Source organism: Hippocampus comes, unplaced genomic scaffold (assembly GCF_001891065.2).
Source record: "Hippocampus comes isolate QL1 unplaced genomic scaffold, H_comes_QL1_v1.1 scaffold78, whole genome shotgun sequence".
Lineage (NCBI taxonomy): Eukaryota > Metazoa > Chordata > Actinopteri > Syngnathiformes > Syngnathidae > Hippocampus > Hippocampus comes.
Genome location: NW_017805798.1, coordinates 1,634,450 through 1,656,031, shown reverse-complemented (window position 1 = coordinate 1,656,031; position 21,582 = coordinate 1,634,450). Strand labels below are relative to the sequence as shown.

Below are 21,582 nucleotides of genomic sequence, written 5' to 3'. Positions count from 1 at the left end.
TATATTTGACCTCATTGTTCGTTGGGACCCTCCAAACATTCCTCCTGAACTGCTTTTTTTTTTAAATGGTAACGTTAGAAGAAATATCTATGGTTATTCATACATTCACTTGTGATCTTAGCAATATTTTATTGTATAACATGCACATATGATAATATATTCTTGAACAAATATACAGGCATATTTTTTTGGTTTGGAGCATAAAAAAATTATGGTTTTGCGCTTTGTTAGTAAGTAGACCAGCTACTTTGCTATTAATATATATTTAGACAATTATTTGCTCCCAAAAAAATATATGTTTTAGCAAACTGTGAAATGAATTTCAGGTCATTCTAATGATGATGCCAACTCACCAGTGTCCATTATCTTGGCGTTCATTCTCTCCAAGGTCACACACGCACACGCACACGCACACTTTCAAGATAAAGTCCAGTGGCTCCAGTGAAATAATCGGATGTCTAGTCTGTCCATAAGCCCGTCACGGCTGCAGTGTCTTATGGCTGCGTCGAAGATTGGACGGCATCCGTGTGAGCCGGCGCTATGACGGCGTTCACGTTGTATTCTGTGTACGCTGGCGGCAAATCGTCGGGTTTAAAGCCCAGCTGGAACACAGCAGAAAAGACAAAACCACAGTCACACACGAGGGGAACGTTTCAGTGACACATCACTCTGGATGTCCTGGTCGCCGGCCAATCGCAAGGCACAGCGAGATAAACGTTCCCACTCACATGCACAATTGAGTCTTCAATGAACCTAACATGCATGTTTTTGGAATGTGAGGGGGAGCAAGAGTATAAAACCAAACACAAGCATGTGGGGAACTTGCAAATTCCACAGAGGCTGGCTTCAAACCCGGGATCTCCGACCTGTGGGGCAATGCCAACTGTGCCGCATAACTCAGATGTACAGTACTTTATATTCAAATAAATCATACAATCTGAAAATGAGTGAAAGTATCTTACATACACCTCTCCATTCCCATCAGCTAACAAATGACCCGGCCCATCCTTGTTTCAAAAACTGCAATGTGGCCCTTGAATCCTAAATATTGCCCAGCCCTATGTTAGAACCTTATGACCCTAATTCATCTTTTTTTTTTTTTTTTTTTTTAGTTTTAAGTAACTCAATTTTGTCTTGCCACTTCTTTATTTCTGGTGTAATTCTGCAGTCTGCCGCTAGATGGTGGCACAATTATGTTTGGTGAAAATGAAAGCAGAAGAGTGAAAAAGGGAAATATTTCAAGCTCAGCCTAGATTTTATTCGACCTGATTGAATTTCATCCCCGGTAATCCTGCTTTTTATTCCTACAGAAAACTTGTAGGTTCATTATATAATGTACATTTTTGGGCATGATCGATGTCTATTATGAGATAAATTGTTTGAGAAAAAAAATGGGATTTGTTGACTGGAAACAGAGGGATTGGTTGACTAACGGTGTGAAATAGTTTTGTCATATCTATTGCACGCGCGCTGTCACTCTCAATATATTATGTTTTTAAATGTGTTTGTATTATTTTAGAAGTGTGTATAAAGACCTTAAAAAGGTGATATGAATGCTATCGAAACAGTATTTGAAAAGGGACATCAAGAATCACCTCGGTGTAGGACGGCGGTGGTCCACAGTAGCCTCCGGCAGTGTTGTACTGCGGTGGCGTCAAAGTTTCTTGGCTGTACCGAGGCACCCCGTGTTGGTCTTCTTCCTGCTGCTGCTGTGACATTCTCCCATGAAAGGGGATGAAAAATATGGAAGGAGGGCGACCGTCATGCTCGGTCCGCCTCCACGCCTCCCTCTCGATCTCCTCCTCCCTCAGGCGGCTGCACGCCCTGCAGAAGGTGGTGCAGAACATGATGAGGAGGCCGATGCCCAGGATGGCCAGGAAGATCCTTGGGAGGCAAATGGATGCGGTTGCAGTCACATGTTCGATTTGCCGCTTGAAACATCCCGAATTGTTGCATGTGAATGGACTTACTCGAGAGCGGGGATGCTGCTGAAAGCCATCCTTCGAGGTGAGGTGAACGAATGTGGATTGCAACAGAAGAGCAGTCAGACCTGAACGGGAGCAATTGCAGATTATTTAGCCGGGACCTCCCTGATTCCGTTCCACTTAAAATGTGTCTAGTTAATAAATACATGCATGCTAAATCCTGTTTAACATTAATTATTCAAGTCCCACACTTCAGCAGTCATGCCTAACGTGCTATGCCGCTAACTAACTTGTAAATAGCTCGCGGCAGGTCACTCAGGTGGAGAGAAGCGAGCGCGAGTCAATTGTAACGCCTCGTCGCACAATCTTTCTCCTTGCATTAGCATCATATGCTAATTGAGTTTGAATACCAATATGTAGATTTTATTTTTTCAAGAGCAGGTAAACTAATCAACCAAATGCTGATCTAATGAAGCTAAACAGCGCTATCGGGGAATCATTTTCTTAAAAACGCAATGAAGACAAAGCCTCAATCTTGACTGCTTTTGTTTGTTCACTTAATCACCAATGAAATGCTACGCTAGCTTGTTCACTTACTCACCAATGAAATGCTACGCCAGCTAACAACTGGCCAGTGTGGGTCGCCCGCAAAATGCTGTAATGCTTGAAGAGCACATTTCAATATCTTAAATGGGGTTTCGTCGCTGATGTATTTTTATTGATCTATCTATGACATCTAGTGAGACATACTCCACCATATGGCGGAAGGTCGATCCACCTGTGGCCATTCATACCAGAATAATAGCTTTGTCTCAAGATGAGCTCATCACTATTTCAGGATATATTCAGTCCAGTACTTTTGTGATTTTTTTTTTTTTTTTTAATTGTACCTCAATAAAAGACACCAATGAGGCACGGAGAGGGTCACACTATTTAAAGCAGTACAGTCTTATTTCCATCGCTGAAATCCGAGGCAGATCAACTCCCGCTAATCTTCCAAAAACTGCATGATACACTTTGAACCACATTAATTTGTACGAGTCGCCATGATCTCAGAATGTATGCGTGTGCGTGTGTGTGTGTGTGTGTGTTTTTTTACAACCCATCCGTGTCGTGATAAGCGTCTTTAGCGGGCAACACAATACGGTTTACAGTCTGCTTTTACAGTCCAACCGCACTGGTTGTTGCTGGTTCGGATTTCTTGCGTAAAGATGTCGTCATGAATGACTGGGTTGTTGTAAAGACGCAAACTTAAGAGTCAACTATTTGTTTTCAAATCTCCAAATGGTTGTACGCCGCCTTACCTCTGTGAGCTGGTCCATCTCTACATGCTACTTGTCCATCCGTGCCATAGGTCATTTTTTAAAGTTATATTCATATTTCTCGGCGTATAACACAACAAGGATGAGATTTGAGCCTTTATTTTTAGTGTCTTAAGTGTTTTTGTCTTGGCTTTAATGATGTTCCAGGAGCATCACAGTCAGAAAAAGGATACAAAGCTACCAATCCTAAAACCTCTGAACAAATGACATCATAATCTGTCAGCCACGCTGCAATACGTTTCTTTTATAATCCTGCTCACTTGAATGTTTACACTGTGCTATAATCTGCGGAACCCGCGGTACACAGATAGTCAAATGCCTGCATCTATGCACATTATCTACATATTTTTCTGGTGTACTCGGTTTTATATTGTCACTGTTTTGAAATTATGTACTTTGCCGAAACCCTTTTTTTTTCCCCTTTTAGTTTTCATCTTAGGTAACACGTAGGTAGTAACACGCTATGTTAAGCGCATTCACTCGTTCCTAAATGACTTAATAAACAAAATACCAACCCTGGATAAGAAGTCCATTCAAAAATACATTTTCATGAGAATCAAGTAATTTTACACAAAGTGAGAACAATTGATTGAAACAAACGCAAAGGAAAACTTTTGCTCTTGAATCAACCCAAGTTGTTGCAGCGCCCACCGCGTTTCTGCTCAGTCCAACAGAAGCCCGTAAGCAATTTTGCCACTGTGAGTATGTTACATCATCATACAGAAATAAAAATGCAGTGACGCGTAATCTTTCAGTAGACACATGACACTATCACGAGCGGCTGAATCATCACACTGATTAGCGGACGACACGACTGCATGCTGACAAAAATGACACCCAACCCAATGTCAACAGACATTTTTTGCAGCGGTCGCCAGTAGCTAAATAGGGAGGTCGATCCTTTATTGGTCCCGTAGGAAATTCTGTGACTCCGTAAGACGTTGGTCACCACTTTCCACTAAGTGTGCCTTTGTAAAGTACTGATTGATCGTCAACATTTTGTAAATCATTGCCGATCCGCCGTAAATGACAACGGTGGGTGTTGGCTCACTATTTGGCTGGTCAGTTGGTCTGGTGTTTTGAATTTCGAATCCAGCCGTGACATAAAAGTGGACACGACGCGTTATCACGAGCCTTATTGTCAGGTGTCTGAAATGCCACAAATGGCCTCACTCGAGACATTTCTTACACTTGATCGTAAAAGATCAGGAATCAGAACTGAACAGTTGATAGCGGCGCTGCAGATGTCAGTAGCGCGGGTGAAATGTGCATTTCGTTTTATTGTATTTACCTTGAGTTTTTAATTAACTTTCTTTACACAGAGGCTAGGAGGGATCACGTGAGTGTGTCACGCCTTTTCGTGTGAGGTACAGGGCACCTAAGTTCCTCTCCTCCCACCCTAAAAAAAGGACGGTGCTAATATAAAATGATTTGCCAACGTATATATAAACAATATTAAACGTCAAAAGTTCTATTTCAGTATATTTCATTAGCTTTGACTTTTCTCGTTCCGTACCGAGTCCCATCTTCCCAATGATGGCGGGAAAACAAAACAAAAAAAAAAAAACGTGAGCGCTCACAATTCTTTTCCACGCTGATATTCTTCATTGTGGAATGAGGAGGTCGGAGCTTCTTACCTTGAGTCGCAGCGACGGCTCTCCTCAGGTGTGGACTCAAGGGCTAAGCGAAGCAGGCGTTGTTCTGACTTGGGTGTGCTGCTGCCAGGGAGCGGCCCGCGGCCCGGTCTGTGCAAGGGTTAAGCGCAGAAAATGAATGAATAAGGTTGACTTTCTCATGCAAGTTGAAGCTGGCACACACGGATACTGCAGATGTGCTGTTTTCTATTATAGTATCCGGTGCCTTTTATTGGTATGTGCCAAAGGTCCAGCGCAAGAATTTATGACGGCTGCAGAGTTTTTAAAGTAAACGCTACCGCCGGCCACGCCGTCTAACCTCAGACCACATTAGACACAGTAAGGTCCTGTGGAGAATTTGTAGACACAAATTAACAGTTAAGCATTTTTTTTTTCATGCATTGGGCAGATTTGCGGTAACAAGTATTATGTGCATCAGTGGATATAAAAAAGTCCACACAAATCAGGGGCGGTTTTAGAACTGTTTTACTCTTAAACATACTTTGGACAAGAGAGATGTTTCCAATGCGGTTTGTTTGTGATGGTCAAAATAGGGATGCGATGAGTCAAAGTCAAATCAAATCTGACGTACATCTGTTTTTTTTTTTTTTTAATAATCCAAGTGACACAATGCAAGGTTTGCTTGATACATTCATCAAGATTAAAAACAAGTGTATCCCATAGGACATCTGGATTTCCTCATACATTGCAATATGCAAGTGGGTAAAAGTCTCATTTACAGGATCGCTGCTGTCACAGGACTTTCAATTAAATTAAACAAATCACGGTTGTAATGGCGTGCAGATGTGATCGATACCCCATATATCCATGAAAACAGCAGCAATCGACAGCAATGCTCAGGTTCTACAAAACCTGAAACGCCAAGCCAACAGCATGAAAAAGTGACAAGTTGTATCAGAGTCATCAATGAACAAAAATAGCAGCGAATTAGCACAAAACAATAGCATTCATCGTCGTGAAGAAAATAAATATCAAAGGGATAGTTCGAAACGTGTACCGGAAAGCCATTTTCCTAACCGCTTATCCTGTTCAGGATCGTGAGGCCTATCCTTGATGACTTTGATGAAGAGTTGAATTACACGACGCACATACAGACAAAAAAAAAAGTAGACACACTCCCATTCACACTGATGGATGATGTAGAACAGGGTCGGGTAAGAACAGATTACCATGAGAGGGTCCTCACAAGCACGGGGAGCACCCCAAGGGTCAGTGTTCCACCCATGCAACATTTAAAGTTTAAAAAAAAAACAAAAAAAAACTCCCAAACGACAAAAGCATTTTGACCTCTTTGGCACACGGACATTGAGAAACACACATGGACTTCATATTGAGAAACTCCTGGGGTCAACCCAAAAGTCCTAAAATAACAATTCATAATAAATTAAAACCCAAATGAAAATCAGTTGAAGACCGCAAGAGCATGAAAGAAAGATGATTTAGATATGGTCTTGAAGCTAGTGAATTATATAACCCAAAGATACTTGGCACAGACTGACATCAATAAGATGTTTCAATAAAACATATGGAAGCTCCTTCCTAATTGCGACCCATCTGTCCCCCAAAATATTACATTTTGGGTAAGAAATCTAAAAAGTGTCTTTTTTTTCCCGTCCCTCTTACAAGTCCTCATGAATAAACCTGGTCATCTGTTTTTTCAGCCAGGACTGCAGCACGGAGAAGTTGGTTTCGCCCCAGCGAATGTTCTCATGGATGGCGTCATAGGTCTGCTGGATACATCGCATCTCTGAGCCCATCTCCACCGTAAGAGAGCTGAAGAACTTCTCCACCTGAGCACACCAATACAAGTGATTCACCAAAGCAAAGCGGTAGATGACAAAGTTCTCGAGATGCAATTTTCCATGAAATATACGACCAACAACTTGCAATCGGATGAGACCCAATCCATAATATGTATCCAAATTTACGAGAGCAGTGGTCCTCAAACACTGGTCAAGGGAAATGGTGCCAGGCAACACATGTTGAGGAAATACATTTTTGGGAGTTTAACGTATTTTCCGCACTCTAAGGAGCTTCGGAGTTTCAGGCGCACTGTCAATGAATGGCCTATTTTAAAACTGTTTTCATATATAGGGCGCATTGCATTATAAGGCGCATCGAATCGAAGCTACAATAGTGGTAGCGGTTGTGTTAAGCATCCACTAGATGGAGCCCCACTAAAGGGAATACAATACAATACAATACAGCTTTATCAATAGAGAGCTTTCACAACTGCTGCAACTGTAACAAAGCGCTTTATAGAACATTTAAAATACTAAGGCCAAGAAATCAGAATATTGATCCATATAAAAGGCGTGTCAGATTATAAATCGCACTGTCGGCTTTTGAGAAACTTGAATGCTTTTAGGTGCGCCTTATGGTGCGGAAGATATGGTCAATTTCTTTTGTGTAGCAGAATGTATGCCCCTGATTTAAACAGACACTCGCAGACAAAGCCTGTAAATCACAACTTTTTTTTTGTCAGCGGGAAGAACTCTGACTAAAAAAAAAAAAAAAAAAAAAATCCATATTGTCCTGGACCTACTGAATACGCATTAAAAAAAAACAAAAAAACAAAAACTGAGGCCTACAACAGTGCTAACTGACAACACCTCGGACAGCACTTTGACACAGACCTTATATCAGTAATTGTGCTTTTTATTTTTTTAATTTAATTGTGGATTCTTACAAGACAATAAAGCGCCAATGCACTCACCGACGATAGCATTGTCTTGGTGGAGTACAGGCCGGTCACGCCCTTCACCATGCGCGCTATGGAGGAGGAGCCAACTTCAAACCTGCAATATTCGTTCATAGAGGTCAATTCTTTGATAATCTTAGAACATATTTCTTATATTTACCGGTAAGTATACAACTTCCCCTGAAACAGGTACCCAAAGAAACTTGGACTGTGGCGATTTGTTGCCAGAGTCCCTTACACTGCATTCACATGACTGACAGGCAGTTTTTTAAAACAAGCGTAGCACAACTAATCAAATTCAAATTGGCATCGCAATGTTAGCACAGTGCAATTGTCAAATTGCAAACGCTTCTCAGGGAGGATTTAATTTTACACACACACACACACACACACACACACACACACACACACACACACACACACATTTTATGCGAGAAACAAAACGAAACAAATGATTGCTTGTGTTTGTTAAAAAAAAAAAATAACAGGGAAGAGGAGCTTATAAAAAATAATCGCATATTAAATCGGAATAGTGAAAGGATTTTTCGCAATTCAATGATTTTTCTAAATAGTTCAGCCCTAACCCAGAGTGTCAAAATCATTTATGACGCAAAGAAGCTCATTGGACGTCCCGGACCTGACCTGATTTCAGTTCACTCAGCAATTTAGTGTTGGCTATCATTCAAAAAAAATGATAACACTTCTTACCTAATAGAGCCTGAGAGACTTTGGAAATCAGACGGGCACAAGTAAGATGCCGGCCGACAAGAAAGTAGTCCACATGTCGACACTTGTCCCATTTGCGGTTCAGTTTTGTGATAACAAAAGTATCTTGTACCATAAATGTCACTCATGGCGCGGCTTACGACTGACTTTTTGATCAGGGTCTGCCAGTTGGCTCGGAGGAAGTCCCACGCTAGTCTGTGGCCTCGGGGGTTCCTGCTGACAGAGACCAACACGTGTGGCAGGTCTTGAGTTTTAATCACCTCGCCGAGGAGGCTCTGCTCCAGAATCCTGCAGAGGAAAGAAGAGGAGACGCACTTCTTTTAAAAAAAGGATTCCCCACTTTTGAGGAAAAAAAGTGAAACATGAAGAAGAGAATGAAGGCAGGGTTTTTTTTTTTTTATGCTGACTAAAATTATTCAAGGTGCGTACATACAAGTCACTCTGATCAGCGAAATCAATACAAACAACTAATGAATTGGATAAATAAGTTATATATGTATCCCTATTTGCTTTACTTTGAATCATTTAGCATTTTTCAATCATCCCCCATTTCCCATATCCTAATACAGGGGTGTCAAACTCATTTTGGGCGCGGGCCACATTTTAGTTAGCGTTTCACTTGGTGGGCCGTTATGACCGAAAGAAGTCAAGAATAATGGTTTATTCACCTGTTGTTGAAGTTTTTGTAATGAGGGGTTTGGCAACAAGAAAACGCTTAGAATATATCTCTTATTTATTACATATGAGAATTTAAACATAACTAAAAAATTAAATTAAATTAAATTAAACATAACTAAAATGTCTATCAACATAAAATGTTGATAGACATTTTAGAAAGGATCATGGAAGTTGACACGATTGAGCTGCTTTCACGGGCCACCTTAAAATGATGTGGTGGGCCAGATCTGGCCCCCAGGCCTTGAGTTTGACACCCATGCCCTGATATAATGTCCTAATTGTACTGAGGCGAACGGGACAGCCGTGTGCGGCGTTCTTGTTAGCATACGCACCACTTGAGCTTTTGATGCAACGGGCTGCTCGCCAAGGCAATCCTGATGCGGGTCTGAACGGACGTTTGCAAGGCCCGGCGGTAGAACTCAAACAGGAAGTCCCACCCTTCCTCTGTTTGAGCCCCGACGGCATACACGGCCAGGGTGACGTCGATGGGGAGGCTGAGAAGCGCAGACATCTTCAATTCCGTGCATCAGACATCATCATCATCGCTCCAACGTGAGGGAATGCCGGCTCTGACCTCATTTGGCCATCCGTGTCCCTCCACAAGTTGAACAGGTGCTTGGCTTTCGTCACACAAGGGGTGTAGTTCCTGACACAGGCGAACAGCAGCAGGGAGCTGCGCAGCATTCGCTCCGACGCCGAACCAGAATCGTCCCAACTCTGACTGTCAATCAAGTGCTTGAACAGGTCTAGCATGAAACTCTGTGGGGGAGGGGGGAGACAAGGAAAAAAATGAACTGCACTACTTGGTTGGTACAAGCAGAGATGCTCACTTTTGATTTAGTCTCAACTAGTCGGACGTCTAAAACAGGCCCTTCTTGAAATCCGTGGGTCTGAGGATCCTTTACATACAGGGAAGATACCCAGACCTCCATATCTCGGGATGCACTTTTTTTAAAAACGATATGGCACAACTTATTACTGCCTTTTGGTTTCAATCTAAGGTGAGGGACTGTAAATAGAAGGAAGCAAGCAGATAATGATATGACACGATGTCATATGACACCAGAGTATTGCGGTACTGGATGTGACTGTCAAAATGTTGTCCAAGAATGTTGAACAGGAAGCAAGAAAGAAAGAACCGAGCGATGAGCCTGAACATCGGAATGGATCTGGACAAAAGCCGAGCGGCGGTGGTTTCAACAAATTGGAGACGGAGAACAATGCTGAGGAAGTGAAGGAGGAGACTAAAACAGGAATGATCGTTTCTAGATCAAACAGAGGTCATTTGGAACTCATTTTGAAAATATTAGAAAAAAAAAAAAGCAGGAACGAGTTACAATTTGAATGTGTTCATCAGTCAGCGTATCAAAAGGAGGAAACTTGCCAATTGGGACCAAATTGGACATTTCACCGAGGGGTGTGATCACTTTTGTTGCCAAGAGTTTCAACTAGGCCCTGACCAATTTAATCGGCAAATATTAGCTCTTAAAAAAATTCGGTCTTTTTTTTTTCCTAACATTAAAGGCTGGCAAGAGCTAATTGACAATATTTTCAAGCTGTAAGTGACAATTTAATTTAACAGTAATTGCACCCAGAGTCAATCACTGCTTCACACCCTCTTACAAAAGCTTGCAGACATGTCCCATTCAGGCGCCAAATAAAACCAGTCAGGCGGCATTTCAACTCTACAGATTCTTGACTTAATTATCATTTGATGTGTTGTGTCAGACATCTGTTTCCCAACCAAGAAAACAGCCGTCGTTTTGACTTTCGGTGGTAAAACTCAGCTCACCTTCATGCCGTCTTCGAGAAGACCAAGCTACCTCCTTTGTATCAGTTTGTAGATGGGGAGGAGCTCTTGAAAGCCCTGAGTCACTGATATGATGTCGGTCTCCTTGGAGAGATATGCGGACAGGTCCAGAGCTGTTTCCAGGCCCAGCTTCTTGATACTGCAAAATGCACATTTCAAAAAAAAATAAAAATAAAATAAGGCGTGTAAAAGCCATGAAAATATAATCCTCATATTCTGTATTAACGAGCACTTTTAGACAACACGGTCTACGCAGCCTTTTTTTCTTTTCCCCTCGATACTTGTGGTCAATGCAAGTCCAGAAAAAAAAGGCAACATCCTAAATCAGCGGCGCCCAACCAGTCGACCGTGGGACTGCTCCCAAGGTGACTGCGAGGTGTGTAGGAAAAAAAACATACAATAATTATGACATGACAAGAAGTCAGTGTTGCCAACTTAGCGACTTTGACGCTATATTTAGCGAGTATTCCGACCCTCTCGAGCGCCTCTTTTTTCAAAACAGTGACTCGTGACAATCTAGCGGCTTTTTCTGGTGTCATTGGAGACTGTGACGTGAAAGCATGTTGTTAAGCCTGTTCTCAATGAGCAGCGCCTGGTGCCGCTGTGGCCCCTCCCCCAAATGAAGCCGCTGCTGGCTGATCCCGCCGTCAGGGCTGGATGTAAATGGAAACTTTTCTTTGTCTAAAATAAACAAAAAATTATATCGTATCTGGTTTCTTTTTCTGTTTGGTTCATATTAAGGTCAGTTATGGCTATTGCTCATCATTCACATTAGTGTGTGGGCTTGCGATGTTGACACTGGACTGGTAGAGCTCCGGAGGTTGGTTCCTTGGGACAAAAAAGGTTGGGCACCCCTGCCCTAAATGTATCGTTGCCTTTTTGCAAAGTCCAAAATTTTCCAAAAAACAAACTCTTGTCAGTGAAAAAAACAACGCATCGCTCTCGACGTTTGCCGACCTGACGAGCCGGAAGGCGTCATGGATGAGACTGGCTCGGTCCTTGCCGCTCAGCGCCGTGTGGTTTTTGTGCAGCAGTTTAATCATGTTCTTCCACCCCTCTTTGCCGTAGTGAACGACGTAGTAGCCGCTCATGTCCACGTTGAACTTGACCCAGTCCACGCCGTTGGGAACGCGAAAGAGATCTGTGGACCAGGAGCTACAGTCAACGCAAATACTGGACACAAGCCCATTTCACTACAAACTAGGTTCAGCAACGAGTGCAAAACACAAACACAAATTTTAAAGCTCAGTTACGTTGTTTAAAAAAAAAAAAAAAAAAAAATCAAAGAAAACAAGAAAAACAATTTTGAACATACAGTACAGTTGGAAATAATAGAATAAACCGCCTAAACAAACATTTACAGGGGAGGAGGACATTGACCAAAAAAAAAAAAAAAAAATCGTCTCCATTAGTACTCGGAAAGCTTCAAGAAAATTCTCCCTAATAATCAAGTATTTGGATAAAAATAAAAAATATATATTTTCGCATGGTTAAAGACGACACATTTCAATTCATTTGGAACGACCAACTGGTTTTCATATTTCGATAACAATTTATTCTTGACTTCCTTATTATGGTTTCACAGAGGAAATGGAGCCCGCGATTAAAAAAAAAAAAAAAAAAATGACACCCCACCCGGCGCGAGGAAAAAAAAAAAAAAATCTCAAAAAAAAAAAAAAAAAAAAAGTATTATGACACCCCAGGCGTCAAGTGAAAAAAAAAAAAACTCTTACCGACTGCATTTCTCATCAGGTGGTGGTGTGTTGTGGCAGAGTCACTTGTCTTGTATGTGAGTGGAATCTGCCAAACGGGCCTGAATATCACAATTGAAATTAAAATTGTGCAGTTTGACCCTAATGAGGATAAGCAAAGATGAACGGGTGGATGGATAGTATTTATGACTATTTTTTTGTTTTGTTTACGTTTCCACAGGGGCTTTAGTGGTGGCGGGCTCCGGCTCCGTCATCAGGTAACGCTCCTGGGTGAGAATGAGCTTGCGCGATTTCAAGTCGATGTTGACGAGCGGGAAGCCCTTCTGTAGCGTCCACGTGTCCATGACGGTCTTGATGTCAAACTTCTCGCCATCGTACTGTTTGATGGACCACACGAGGCACAAATCAATCACAGCGTGTCCATCACACCCGGTGACATTTTCAAGCACGTACGTTTTCTCCCGATGGGAGGATGTGTTTTGAGCAGAATTCTTTTTGTTTCGTCGGCGCGCCTGGCAGATCATTCAGATCGCAAACCTGTGCGAGAAGAGAAAATCGATGAGGGGTAAAGAGTTTGCATCAGCGCTGTTGAATTCAAATGACCTTAAGGCTCTGAATAATCTTTAAAGATTATATATCACATTAATTTAGTTTTATAGGTTAGGACCAAGTTCAGTGCAAACATGGTGGGTCAGCATTCTGCTGTTATGCTGCACAGAAATGCAATAAGATCCCAACAGAACTGAAGTTGTCCCCAAATGTAAATGGTTTTAAATCAAGGTTAAAATTGATGCTCCCCCCCACCCCCACCCTAACTATGATTAAGGTCTTTTCGAGCATTTCTGTCATTATTGTTTCTAAAATCATGGTCTGGCACTGTAAACTACTTGTTATTTCATTCATTGGCTTCGAAATGCCTTTTGCCTTTAAATTGGGTGTTTTGCCTTCAAATGTTGTTTTTGAACTATGTGACGCCCGTTGTGTTTGAAACGTGCTCTCCAAATAAAAGCTGCCGTGCCTTGCAAGCGTTCACTGCAACACTTCAACAAAAATGTACCAAACAAAAAAGGCGTGAACATAAGTCAGTAAGTCATAAGTGGCTGTATCACTTTTCATGTGACGTGAAAACAATATGTAAGCATGTAGACAGCACTTCAGCTCGAAACTTATCAAGACACTAAATTAATTAAAATATAAAATGTACATAATTACATTTTTTTTTTAATTATCCTATTCACAAATTAAAATCAAGCTTTTTTTTTTTTTTAATTGCAGCCTTTGCGATTTGCTAAGCTAAGGGACACTTTTTAGTTCTCGGTGAGAGAGGACAAGCGGCATTATGAATAGCAGCTCTGCACCCCGTGCAATTATCAATTATCTTGCTGAAATGCAAATAACCGGCAGCATCCAGAAAAGGACCCAAAGCGCTGTCGTGTTTTTTCATAAAGCAAAAAGCACAAAATGAGCCGGACGCTAAGGTCACAACTCCTCACTATAAGCTGCAGTAATATGTGTTGTTTTGCACAGAGGATAAAGAATATATAAAAATACAATTTCGGGGCATTGTCCTCAGACACATGAATGGCTCACATTGGTCAGGCTCTCCCACAGGTGGCTGTTGGCGGTGTTTTTGTAGCTATAGCGCTTCAGGTAGCGGAGGATGCCAACCTCGAACACGTCAGGTGTCAGGAAGTCTTTCAGCATGTTCAGAAGGCACGCTCCCTGAAAAAGAAGCAAACCGCGTTCAACAAAGAACCACACGCTGATCGAGGATGCTGCGAACGGGGGAAAAAAAACTGACCTTATCGTAGGACACTCTGTCAAACATTTCCTGGATCTCGGTGGGGTTTTCCACAGCGGTGGAAACCGGGTGGGATGAGCGGAGACTGTCGACCTCCATGGCTGTGTAACACTTGCCCATGAATAAGTCGTTCTGAGAGGAGAGAGCCTTGTTGGTGGGTTTTGTACGGCAACGGTCCCCAACCCACGGGCCGTGGACCGGTGCCGGTCCGTGGGTCATTTGGTACCGGGCCGTACAGAAAGAATAACCAAGTTACATTACTTCTGTTTTATTTATTTCATAATTTGAAAAATGTTTTATTTTGAAAAATTACCGGATTCTCTGTTACATCCGTTTACAGTGTGTCACTCTTGACGCGGGTCAAGGCGTGCTTCTCGGTCACGTGATAGGTGACCGCTAAAATGAAACCCAGGAGCTAGCAAAACGAGTGAAAAACAAATGTCTTGCGAAAGTTTCTTTGGGAAGGGGGAAAAGGCCCACCCAGGGGACAGAAGAAGAGCCTACGACTTTCAAGAAAAAGAAGGCTACTTTTAATCAACATGATCAGGAGTCCTATTTCAAATATGTCTTTATCTCAATGGGAGATTCCCACGCGGCAAGCCAGCTCTGCATAATATGCGGCGATGGTGAGTCGTATTTTTCATGTGCTTTGTATTTGCGGTCTCTCTCATTTTGAAGGCACATGTAAACATAACCATAGCGAGCAGTGTTGCGGCCAGATAGGACGTTCTTCGTGTCATGATTCGTGTTTATTATTGCGTTTCAAAAATACCAGTTTTCATGCGGGTCATATCATATTATTTTGTTGTATTTATCCGCCACACCTTAAAGGCCGGTCCCTGAAAATATTGTCTGACGTTAAACCGGTCCGCGGGGCAAAAAAAGGTTGGGGACTGCTGTTGTAAAGTGTGCTTTACGTGGTGGATCAATCACTGGTGGGCTGGGGGGTGTGGGGGAGAGGGGGGGTGTCACGCTCTCACCACTTGGAACTGCGGGTAGGTGGCGTTGACAGCAATAAACTCCATGAATTTGGCGAAACCCTCGTTGAGCCACAAGTCGTTCCACCACTCCATCGTCACTAGGTTGCCAAACCACTGCACACAGAAGACAACGGAGATTCTCATATAACAGGACGGTGCATCGAAAAAGTTTGCACCCTTGATCACATGCCAGGTTTTTTTGTGATGTGAGATGTGAACGCAATTTTATTTTGAAACAAAATAGAGAACATTTGCTACAGAAGAAACCATGTGAAGTTTAAGTAACTAAATGTGAACCTTCTTGTTGTGTTTTATTTCTGCTTACCGAGTGACAAACCATGTGAAGTTTAAGTAACTAAATGTGAACCTTTTTGTTGTGTTTTATTTCTTCTTACCGAGTGACAAAGTCCTATCATTGGTGAGTCATTTTAGAACAGACCCGTGGGCTATTCATTTACTCATAGTTCCCGCTAGCACCGTTTTTTTTTTCTTCTGTAAGAGTCATTTTAGAACAGACCCGTGGGCTATTCATTTCCTCATAGTTCCCGCTAGCACCGTTTTTTTCTTCTTTAAAGACAATGCAACAGTAATAACGCAGGCATCCGTGTTTCTTTTGTTTTCCTTCCTCCCTCTTTCCTTCTCACGTAGCTGCTCAGCCCTCCCCACTCTGAGGAGGAAGGCGTGGAGGAGAAAATTAATTGAAGACAAAAAAAAAAAAAAAAAATAGCTGCTCAGCCCTCCCCACTCTGAGGAGGAAGGCATGGAGGAGAAAATTAATTGAAGACAATAAAAAAAAAATTTAAAAAAAAAGAAGAAGAGCTCATTACAGGTGTCATCCTGTATTGATGCTTATTAAGCTGTGACGCCTCAAAACCACAGTAAAGCATCAAACCGGTAATCAGCCCATCCCTAGTCCAATGAGATCTACAGGTCAATAGGTCACGTTAATGGTGTAAAAAATTTTTGAAATGGTTGATCCACCCATCCACCCTTCCATTTTCTAATCCGTTTATCCTCACGGGGGTCACGGAGGTGCTGGAGCCCATCCCAGTCGTCTTGGGGCCGCAGGCGGGCAACACCCTGAAGTGACTGCCAGCCAATCGCAGGGCACATATAGACAAAGAACCCTTCCCAATCACCGTCACACCTAAAGACAATTTAGAGCTTTCCATTAAGCTGCCGTGCGTGTTTTTGGAATGTGGGAGGAAACCAGAGGACCCGGAGAAAATCCACGCAGGCATGGGGAAACTGCACGTGGGAAGGTTGGTCTCATTGTTTTTGAAATGACTGGCATTTGAACAAGGGGTGCGTCGACTTTTTGGGATCCGCCGTCGATGTGACAAGTGACGTCTCCTTGCGATGTGTTTTGCATTGCGGCGCTCTTGCCTGGTGCGCAAGCTCGTGAGCGATAATCTTGGCGATGTGCACTTTGTCAGTGACGGAGGATTTTTCGGGGTGGAAGAGAAGGGCCGACTCCCTGTAGGTGGTCAGGCCCCAGTTCTCCATCGCTCCCGACTGGAAATCGGGAATAGCAGCAAGGTCTGCGGGGACCACAAACAGACATGGAAAGGAAATGCACAACCTATTTACAACACCTACACACAGGCAGCATCGTTTCAAATGTCAATATCCAAGTAACTCCGAAGCAAACAAGATGAAACGGGCTTCATGCTGAAACATAAAATATTGATCAAAATTCCAACACCATTTTCAGACGGATAAAACTTCACTTCATGTTCTTGAAGGGTATTCCCTGTGACACGCTGCTTGTTTTTATCTTTTTGAATTTTTGTACCATCGCCAAATCCACTTTTCAGTTGGTGTGTATTCACGCGAGCTTTGTTCAAGCATTTCCTAAGACGCAGAATGCCATTTCACAGATGATAAATGTCATTCGTCACCCCGAGGAAATAAAAGCCTTCAAGGAATTTACATTTGCGTTGAACGATATTTAGCTTAATGAGACGCATCTTGTTAAAAATGGAGATCAAATGAGTCCCGGCTGTATTAATAGACGACAACATGATGTCAAGTTTTTGGTGGCACCCTGTACGACGCGTTATGAGATGATTCTTTCCATTTAACTGCTGTTGACGTAGACACAAACACATAAACAAATAGTTGTAGTAACCACTCCTCGAACCCATTACGTGCGATAAAATAAACTTCAAGTAGTCCACAGAGAACAAGGAGACTAAGATGACCAGTTCCTTGTGAGTCTAAATTTTTGTGGATGATTGTTGAATCCTAAAACACCAACTATATTTGATCCGAAAAGTTTGAGGCGGCCAGGGTATGAACAATGTCGCCGATTTGCATATGAGACTGAAATGTTACGACATGTCACATTCCCATCATCCACTGTCAAATACCGAACAACGTGTTCACCCTGTTTGGGGAGTGGGTAAGGGATATTGAAGTAGTCGTCGTAAAAGTCGAGCAGCTTCACGGCGGCGTCCAGCGCGAAGTCCGTCTGGTTGATTTTCTCAGCTACGGCGTAGACGGAAATCTGGCGGCAATCAGGGATGCATGCGTCAGTCTTTGCTCGACGCGTTTCTCCGTAATGCTAAAGTCGGGATGCTAACATTCGAGGATGTAAATGGAGATTTGTTGAACTGAAACATTCAAATCATCTTTTCACATTGAATTTAATTGAAGTAGAAATTCCAACCACCCAGCCCACAAAAAAATGTTTGATCTTTTTTTTTTTTTTTTATGAGAAAAGTAGGACTGTATAAAATTGTACTTCATCAAAACATACAGTGACATTATTAAACAGTTTTTGCCACATTTTTTATTCCGATTCAATAGACATTGTGCTGGTGGTCCTGGTGTGCGCGCATGCATGGCAACCTAGGGGCCGTTTAATACGCGGCACTCGGATATACGGGAAGATGGTCACGGAAAATATGCCAGCGTGTTCTCGTTCTCTGGTTAGTTCTGAAGATTGCGGCAAAATGCTGAGTCTGATTGGAACGGCACCTCACCTTGACGCCATGTTGGGTCGTCTTGCTGACGGAGTGGAAGTCAGACACGATGAAGGCGACCAAATACGTGCTCATCTTTACCGTGGTGGCAAAGTGATCCTCAAACACATTTCCGGGTAACGCCACCGTTTTTATCTATGAGGTAACAGATACAGAGCAACATATTGTAGAGCAGCAGTGACAAAACTTGAGGAACAAGTGCTGTCAGTCCACATTAAAAAAAAAAAAAAAATCCGAAATAGTAAGTGGTGAAATAGTCGAAATGATTGGAGAGTACCTTGGGCATATTGGAGATGGCGATATGTCGTGCCTCGCGTACAATGGAGATGGTGAAGTTGGCTTTGAAGGCGGGCTCATCAAAACAAGGGAAGGCTGTTCGAGCAAACGTGGCTTCAAACTGCGTCGATGCCAGAGTCCTAATAACGACGACAAACAAAATACACAATATAACAATGATAACACAGTCAAGAATCCACCCCCCCAAAAAAAAAGTGGCGGGGAAAAAAAAAATTGTCATACAGTTAAACAAATCCTAATGGACTAAGTATATAAAACAATCAAATGTTCTGCCTGTAATTTAGGATTGGATTATTCTGCCAATTATCGGAATCCATATCAGTTTCAAAGGATCCGTATTGGTCAGGGCCGACATATCACCATTGCAAAAGCCCCCCACCCCAAAAAACGGACTGAAAACCATATACTAAGGCTTACCGGAGCTCCCCGCTGCTGGTGCGGTAGCTGCTCTTATAAAAACCGTGGAAGCTGTCCGAGAGGTTTGCGGCAAACTCCATATGAACCTCGTAGTCCCGCCCTTTGGGGATCACCTCATGTGAGAGCAGGGCAAGCTGCTGGTAAACAGAATTCTCGATAACCTCAAGAGACCTCAACCCCTCGGACGTCTTGAGCTTCACGTTGAAGGTCTTCAACTGCTTTGCGTGTAAAATGATGGCTTTGGTCTCTTCGAGTACATCCAGCTGGATGCGAACGACTCCGGTGAAGCTCAGAGTGGTCAGGTTGGGGTGAATTGTCAGGTCGTAGTGCACGGGTACGACCGTTTGGGGGAGTCTCATATGAAGCCAGGGGAACGGCTGAGCACCGTTGATGTCACGCCAGTTTAAATGTGGAAGCTGTGCCCCCAACGCCTGGCCGAGGTAAAGAAAGACCACCAAGCAGAGAGGAGCCACTAACATGGTGGCTGTTGAAACATGAACCCACCTGTTGGAATAAAAATCAACCACAATCACACAAGAAATGCGTTACCGGTCTTTTTTTTTTTCTTTTAAGCATTAAAATGAGTATGAGACAAAGTGAGTAATGTTTTTTTTTAATTTCTCTGAGCTGAAAATTTGAGCAGAGTTGAGATCAATTACCTGACGGTGAAATGAGGTTGGGTTCAGGAATGTGTGTGTAAATGGTAATTGTCTCAAAACGGGGCCAGGGTGTTGTCGATCCCGTGGTCAGATAAAGCTCCAGGACCCTTCGACCCTGAAAAGGAGTGGCGTAAATGAATCAATGGATTAGAACAAGGATATTAATATAAATATCATATAATATAATCTCAATATCTACCAGTACCTCCAAGGAACCCAGCCATACAAAAACCAAAAACTTATAGCACAATTGCAAAAGTCATTTCGGTCAATTTTATTTCAACAAAAAAACCAAGTTCAATAAACAATAAAAATCCAGTCACTTTGATTTAACTTTGGCAGATTACCGCATTCTGGATGACTGGGAGTTTTTTGCTAAAAATGACTTGAGTAGTAATGATAATAACGAAAGCACTTTCACATGTCCTTCTCGATGTTTTCATCAATTAAGTTAGTCAAAGAAACGAATGTCTAATTTTAGAACGATCGTCCCATCGTCAATGATTTCAAGTTTCCTTGTTGCTTCGAGTTAGTTGTGTGTGACTGAGTGGCCAGTTGCAGTGGCACAAAATGTTAACGACAAAAAAATAATAATAATACAGTCACAAAGATTAACGCAGTTTTGCATGCAGGCTCGCTTCATTCATGTTAGTCTTTTGACGTAAGCGATAAGCGTAAACTATTTCCGCATGTATTTAGTGTTCAGCATTCATATGAATAAGCCGTTGTCAAATGTAACCGATAAGGTTCTACAACGCAAACTCTTTATTACTCTTTATATCACGATACAGTACTTAGATACACTTAAATCAGAGTCAAAAGAAATTGTGTTTACCGTTTCGATTCGGGGGAAGTCGCTCCACTGAATGGAGGTAGAAAGAGCAACTGAAAGCGAATGGGCTGGCAGAGCAAATGCACGCTGGGAGAATTCAACTTGTCCTTCTCATCAAATATCACCAAGGCGGTCTTCTCGGAGCAGTCCAACACTTTAAATTGGTAAAATAATATTGTTTTAAACCACACGGTGTGTCTCTCCTTGGTTACGCGTGGTGTTTTGTTTTTTTATTGGTTTGAGTATGCAATACCCGTAGTGACCACAGGGAGTAGCACTGCTCTGGTAAGAGGAAGTAGAGGTACTTTGTCAGAGTAAAAGTAGAAAAACATCCGAGAGTATTAAAAAAAAACTTTTATTTACATGTAAATAAGATATAAAAGTAGTTAAATCTTACAATACATAAAAAATTAACATAGAAATAGAATATATGTTTATATTTATGTGGAAATTGCTTTTACAATGTTCTCGAAATTACAGTCGGGTTTTATGGCCTCTCTCTTTTTCCTTATCATCTTGAGCAAGTTGGACAAAAAAAGTTTAGATTCGATAAAAAGCAGTGGATATTTTAGGCTACGACGTCGCTCGGAACTCTCAAATATGAAATTTGCCTTGGAGACATAAAATCATTATGTTACTCTACGATATTTACCTTGAGGAAACAATACCATTTATTATTTTATATCCATTGGTGTAAGCATCTCATAATAAAATATCTCATAAAGGACACAAGTGATCCTCGAGCTGGAAGAATTAAATTATAAGATGGTTTGCCATCTCATTAGTTGTTTTTTTTTTTTTTTGCAAGATTGCAAGAAAAAGAAAAGTATGTTGTGCAATACCATTACTTACCACAAGAGAGGAGCATCGCTCTGGTAAAAATATGCACAATTCGAAGGGGCAGCAGGTTGACCAGTTGGTTATTTATTTAGAGTGCCACCCTTTACAGTTCTGAGGTTCTGGGTTGCAATCTCGAAATCCTGCATTTTAGATGTTTCACTTCTGGTCTTCCTGTGTGGAATTGGCATATTTTCCCCTTGCTTGAGTAGGTTTTTTTTTTTTTTTTTGTACGAGGTTCTC

The 21,582-nt window shown here is 42.0% G+C and overlaps 1 protein-coding gene across 1 annotated transcript; it reads right to left on the bottom strand.

Annotated features, from left to right (window-relative positions):
• Positions 1 to 5,478: 5,478 nt before the first annotated feature.
• erap1b (endoplasmic reticulum aminopeptidase 1b) lies at positions 5,479 to 20,706 on the bottom strand. Its single transcript, XM_019885457.1, is given in 20 exon segments — positions 5,479 to 6,692; positions 7,619 to 7,700; positions 8,477 to 8,617; positions 9,340 to 9,501; positions 9,582 to 9,766; positions 10,800 to 10,956; positions 11,775 to 11,958; positions 12,551 to 12,630; positions 12,740 to 12,906; positions 12,983 to 13,066; positions 14,120 to 14,251; positions 14,331 to 14,462; positions 15,311 to 15,424; positions 16,697 to 16,851; positions 17,699 to 17,819; positions 18,298 to 18,432; positions 18,575 to 18,713; positions 19,012 to 19,515; positions 19,671 to 19,785; positions 20,506 to 20,706. Coding segments are annotated over 18 exon segments (2,820 nt in total). The 5' UTR covers positions 19,491 to 19,515; positions 19,671 to 19,785; positions 20,506 to 20,706; the 3' UTR covers positions 5,479 to 6,521.
• Between the last annotated feature and the right edge of the window lie 876 nt (positions 20,707 to 21,582).